This window comes from Nilaparvata lugens, chromosome Y (genome assembly GCF_014356525.2).
Source record: "Nilaparvata lugens isolate BPH chromosome Y, ASM1435652v1, whole genome shotgun sequence".
Lineage (NCBI taxonomy): Eukaryota > Metazoa > Arthropoda > Insecta > Hemiptera > Delphacidae > Nilaparvata > Nilaparvata lugens.
Genome location: NC_052519.1, coordinates 8,406,369 through 8,412,931, shown reverse-complemented (window position 1 = coordinate 8,412,931; position 6,563 = coordinate 8,406,369). Strand labels below are relative to the sequence as shown.

Sequence of the window (6,563 nt, the reverse complement as noted above, 5' to 3'; positions counted from 1 at the left end):
ACCTCAAACATTTATTCTACTTAACTCATGGTGGAACCTTTTTTCCAATTAACATTCAACCAGTGAAACTCATTCAATTTGTGAAGTGCCCATTCGTCGTTATTCATTATCAATTTAATATTGGAACAGTCTCAACTTTCAATATCTCAACGTATTCAAGTCAAGTTCTCTTCCGCATCGGTCATCGTTTATCAGGATATAATCAAGATATCTTCATCGTTCAACTTCTATTAGCCCAGCAGCTGTCTGCAACTACAATGTACTTGACAGGAGTCAAGTTCCATCCTAGGATTTTGAGTCACCGTAGGCCTATCACTTCGGCAACACATCATTAATTATTCAGGGAAGTCTTATTCTATTATTCACATTTTTGTACTTACCCTCTCAGAGGCACTGTGTTTACTGGTAGTCTTCATCCCATCAATTTTTGTTCCTGATTAACTTTTTATTCCTAAATAATAACTATTTAAGTACTATCAATCATTCAATTTTTTTATCTTCTATTATTATTACTTATGTGTTCTACATATAGTAATATTCCCCATGTAACTTGACATGCGTTAAGCTGTCATTTCCCAGCCCGCTTATGTAATACAATATGCTGAGCTTCGTCTCCTTTCAATATTGTATTTGGTATTTTTCAACCTTTTCTATTTTTAATTATTAATCGAACCTTCAGTTCTGGACAGACTTTCTGCTCCTTCTGCTTACATTATAGCCAAGTTGCTATATTTGTCCTCTTTCAGTGTTACATAGTCAACAGCTTGAAAGCTTCAGGTACGATTGGATTCTACCTAAACTGAATTCCTAGTTTTCATTTTTTGTGAAATTAGGTAATTGTTCATATTCATATAATTTCTGTATTTTCATACCTTTAAGATTACTAAGAATTTTGCAGGACTTTTATCTAGGATTTTTGTCTCTCGACTGATTTTATTAGTCGGTTAAGATTCTCATATTTACTATCATTTTTCAAGTATTCTAAATTTTATTCATTTTAAACATTGCTAAATTTTGTACGTTCAATTCAATCATCACTCATTGTCATTATTGTTCTATTATTAGTTTCAGCATCAATATACTCTTTGTGTATTTCAACATTAACATTGATATCCCAACTTTATCTTTGTATTATTCAATCTTTTGCGCTCACAGAGGTAACATCATTTTGAAACATTGTATCAGTATTCTTAAACGTACTAGCAAAAAGTCTAGGTACAATAAACATCTTGAGTGCATTCCTAATTCTTTTTATTTTAATTACAACTACATTAATTTTAAGCATTCCAATAGTTACATTCAAATATCAGCTTTACATACGGATAATAAGAAACTTATTATCTATCATTCTTCAATTATTAGTCATCATTATTGCACTACCTTTGTGCATTCTACTTGTGCTCAGACGCACAGTAAACCAGAGGTATTTTTTCGGATCTACACATTCAAGGTTTGTAAATCCGCTCATAGCAAATAATGAAAAGCTGTCAGTGCCTAGATCAGATATAGATCTCATCTACACACTTCCACACAGTCCACTACTTTGCAGATCGGCCTTACAACCCGATCTACTGACAGTCAACATTATTTCTTGGTCCTCGTACGGGCACGGATCGTCTGGCATCCTGTGGTGATTCGTAACTATTTTTTTGGATTGCTAATTTTCAAGTTTCTCTTTGGGTACCTTAATTTTTTTTCAAGTCCTCTGTAGTTAGTTGAATATACCCAATACAGGTAGAGCAGTCAGCGTCCATGTTTATCAACTGCATTCTAGCATACATTAGTCTTACATCATTCTAATAATACTCGTATATATTTCAGTTATCGAAGGGTGAACCAGCACTGCGGCCAGAAAGGTACACTATGTTGTATCGGCGCAGTGAACCAGCCAACCTGTAAACTGTTCGTGGACCCAGACCTGAGCGAGAGCCGATTCCAAGCACAGAAGCATTCAGAACACTGCTGCACCTCGCATCTTGCCAAGTCTAAAGGCAATTCATCTGGGGACCGAATCAGTCGCTGGCTATTCAATTTGTAAGACCGAACCATTTATCAATTCTGTAAATTCATTTTACCGACATACCTTTTGTAATATCTTTTCTCTGTGAGCGTCATAAATTTTTTTAGGATTACTAATCAATTCTTGCTATTTCAAGAGACTTATCTATTCATCAATTTACTTAATATTTTTAAATGCATTGAATTCATGCAAATATTAATACTTACCACGCATTTGGTGCTATATTGATAAGTAATTTTTCATTGTGCAATTATCATTAATTTTTACGCAATTAGTCAACAAACCATTGACGACATTCATTTATTTCAAACAATCAACCGATTAGTTTCATTGACAATTTCTATAATCAACCATTGTGTACTTATTGCGCTAGTTATTGTGTTACATCGTTTTATTACGTCCATTCAACATTATATTCATATATCTATTCTTATATTACTCAAATATTAATTAATTTTTTCAAGTCTATATATATTTTGTACAATTCAGTATGGAGAATCCAAACGACTCGCTCGTCACCCTTGAAGGTGAAGTTTCTCAAGGTGAGGTCAGACAATGTCCGTCTCCCACCATTCCTAACAATCTTGACACTATCAATCAGCAATTGATTCGATTAATTCAAGATGGTGTTATCAAAGAAATTCAAAATCGTAATGACTATTTTTTTGCTGAAGATCTCAAACAAGAGATGTTAATGCTTAAGAAAAATTTTCATAGTACTACTGAAAATTTCTCCAACAAAGGTTTGCCTGTTGACATTGAATTGTGTCACCAAATTCGCCAGAATTTTGGTACTGTTAATTCTGTACTCTCCAATGCCATATATGAATATGAATTGAAAACTGAAAGAGTAAGTGAAGTCAGCTCCCCATCTCACTCAAATCACGTTGATTCTCCTCACATGGTGAGCGCTCGTCTACCGGACATTCCATTGCCAAAATTTGACGGTAGTCTCAGCGCTTGGCTCAATTTCAAATCGACCTTTACAAGTCTTGTTATCAATAACCGTAACCTTGATAATACATTGAAATTCCATTACCTGCGTCAAGTCCTTTCTGGAGAAGCACTTAATAGAATTTCTAATTCTCCTTCTGGAGATTTTGAGTTAGCTTGGGAACTCTTGACTCAACGTTACGATAATTCATTATTGATTGCCGAAACTCATATTTCAGCCATACTCAACCCTCCTAAACTTGACTGTAGATCATCCCAATCGTGGAGATTATTTATTGACAATCAAAAGACAAATATCTCTGCTCTTGAAGCCCTTGCGCTCAATATCAGTGTGAAAGATCTCATTTTTATTTTTCTCACTGTGTCACGATTTGACAATGCTACGATTAGAGATTGGGAGAGATTTTGTTCTACCAAATCTCAACTTACCATTGATTGCCTTTGGGACTTTTTAGAGTCGCAACATAAAATCGCACAAGCAATGTCGAGCTCATTCAACAACACATCAGTGCAACGCAATACGCCGGCTAATAACCAGCCTAGCACCAGTCGACAACCATCACAGCCCAAAGCCAATATCATGAATTTCAACACTTCAAATTCACCAAATGTTTTCAACAGAGCATCAACTTCTGAGTGTTATTTTTGTCGCAATGGCTCTCACAACATTTTCAATTGTAATCAACTTCTCAAAATTCCAACTTCAGAGCGAACCTCTGCTGTATTGAAAAAATCCTTGTGTGTCAACTGTATTCGGCCATGGGATCGAGCTCACCAATGTCAAGGTTCCTGCAAGACGTGCAATTTACGACATCACACGCTACTTCATGGGTCAAGTCCTGTCCCTAAGAGGTCCAACTATGTCACAACATCGAACCATGCGCGCAATCCAGTGAAAAATCTGTCGCAGAGCATGCCGTACTGTGAGTATAACATACCTCATCAGTCACAACAACAATTAAGGTATGATAATCAATACAACCAGCCATCGCAAATGTCATCAGTGCATCCAGCATCAATGAACTCCAATTCAGCAGTGCCAATGACACACATGGTTTCACCTGCGCCGCAAATATCAACTAGCCTTGTCCAGCAGTTGCCGACTTCTAGTGTTGTTGTCAATTCAATTCCCTCTAGACCTCAGTCATCAAATTCTGAGGGAAGTCGTCAATTTGATTCATCTCAATCCAGTTTGCAGCCTGCCACAAATGTTGTTGAATCTCACAATCAGACAGTCAGCTATGCCCACAGCGCACCACAAATCAAATCCATTGATAGCAGACGCACTTGCATCATGCCTACAGCCCAGTTGATCGTCTTTGACAAGAGTGGTCAAGCTGTAATTTGCCGCGCACTCCTCGACAGTGGCTCTGACAGCTGTTTTATTTCACGTCAATTAGCTACTCAACTTCAATTACCCACTATTTGTACTGGCAGCACAGTTCACACTGTGTCTGGCAGTAATGCTACCTTATTGAATTTGTCATCTTTGAGTATTCACTCACCTGACCGAACTTGGTCAACTCACATTGATTGCATTGTCACAGAGAAAATTGTTCCTAGTGTTCCACCATCTGGACTCAATTTTTCAGATTTCAATATTCCCCCCAATGTTGTTTTAGCCGATCCTACCTTCTTCAGAATTTCAGGAGTGGATATACTCTTAAACGTTGATGTCTACGCCATGCTTCATTTACCTGGTCAAATTCGCCTGTCCGAAAGCTGTATTCTTCAGAATACCAAGTTAGGTTGGATAGTCTGGGGCTCCATTCCTGCTTATAAATCATCTGTCACCCATCAACACATTTCCAATTTCGTTTCTAGCATTGAACATGTGTCCAACGCAGACATCTCTAAGCAATTGGAAAAATTTTGGCGAATTGAAGAAATTGATACTGAATCCAGCACGCCAGCAGAACACGCACAAATTGAGCAGCACTACATTGAGAATGTTCAACGTCAAGATGATGGCAGAATTTCTGTAGCCTTGCCGGGAAAAGAAACTACATGGAATGACATCTCCTGTAATGTTGCAATCATCCGTCCTATCTCATCACATGCCACTAGAGTCACAACTTCAGTGTTGAACAATATCATTCATAAATTGTCTGATTATCATCGCATCATCCGTTCAACAGCATACGTTCGTCGTTTCATCCATAACATCACTCGACGTCATCATCCTGATCAGCGCAGATGTGGTCTACTCACAGTAGAAGAAATTCAAGAGGCAGAAATTGCGATCATCCGCACGGTTCAAGCAGAAGCATTCACAGAAGAGATTCGTCTTCTCCATCAAGGCAGAGAATTGCTTCCGTCTAGTTCCTTGAAAGCGCTATCGCCATTCATTGACAATGACTCATTATTGAGAGTTGGCGGCAGATTGAGTCAATCGGACTTGCCGTACGACTACAAACATCAAATCATCTTGCCTTCTAAGCATCGTTTCACTCGTGCGCTCATCATGTCATATCATCGACGTCTTTCTCATGATGGAGTTCAGAGCACCATGACTTCATTACGTCAGCGTTATTGGATACTATCTACTCGTCGTACAGTCAAATCAGTTTTGAAATCCTGCCATTTATGTTTTCGCTTCGCCAAATTTCGTTCAGAACAAATCATGGGACAACTTCCTCCTGTCAGAATACAGTCTGATTTTCCATTCTATAACTCTGGCATAGATTATGCTGGACCGTTTTCATTACTTGTTTGTTCCAAGAAATCACGCACATATTCGAAAGCTTATTTAGCTATCTTCGTCTGCATGGTCACGAAAGCAGTACACGTAGAAGTCGTCTCAGAGTTGACAACGAAAGCCTTTATTGCGGCACTCATTCGCTTCTCATCACGTCGTGGTATTCCACACTCCATATTTTCGGACAATGCAACCACGTTTGTAGGTGCAAACAATGAACTACAAGATCTACATCAGTTTTTTGAGTCATCTAAAACTCAACAAGATATTCATAACTACACGTCGGTTCTCAATATCAAGTGGCACTTCATTCCACCTCGCGCCCCATCTTTTGGAGGTCTATGGGAGAATGCTGTCAAGAATTTCAAGAAAATTTTCAAAGTCGTCACATTCAATCATGTTCTTAATTTTGAAGATATGACTACATTCGCAGCTCAAATTGAAGCTATCCTTAACTCTCGTCCACTCGTACCTCTTACAGAGGACCCTCAAGATCTTCAGTATCTCTCGCCAGGTCACTTCTTAGTTGGTCGCCCATTGACTGCGTTGCCTTTCCATTGCCCACCCACCACCCATGTCGATAACAGGTGTCGTTGGAAACTTCTTCAAAAAATCACTCAAGAACTTTGGGACAGATGGTCTAAGGAGTACTTAGTCACACTTCAACGCAAGCACAAATGGCTTACTGAATCGGACAATCTCACAGTTGACACCATGGTTCTTCTGAAAGATCTCAATTCTGCTCCTTCCACTTGGAAGTTAGCTCGCATCATTGAAACCCATCCAGGTGCAGATGGAAAAGTTCGTGTTGTTACAGTGCAGACTGCGCATGGTAGGTTCAAGAGAGCCATCTCTAGTCTCGCTCCGCTTCCAGCATTTGAAGATGATTAA

The 6,563-nt window shown here is 38.5% G+C and overlaps 1 protein-coding gene across 1 annotated transcript; it reads left to right on the top strand.

Annotated features, from left to right (window-relative positions):
* The first annotated feature begins 5,741 nt into the window (after window positions 1–5,741).
* Window positions 5,742–6,563, top strand: LOC120355137. Its single transcript, XM_039443456.1, has one exon. It carries the CDS (start codon window positions 5,742–5,744, stop codon window positions 6,561–6,563), a length of 822 nt encoding a protein of 273 aa, XP_039299390.1.

Bases quoted from the DNA above. Each gene is read 5' to 3' on its own strand.
- LOC120355137 (XM_039443456.1), top strand. From the start codon at position 5,742: ATGGTCACGAAAGCAGTACACGTAGAAGTCGTCTCAGAGTTGACAACG.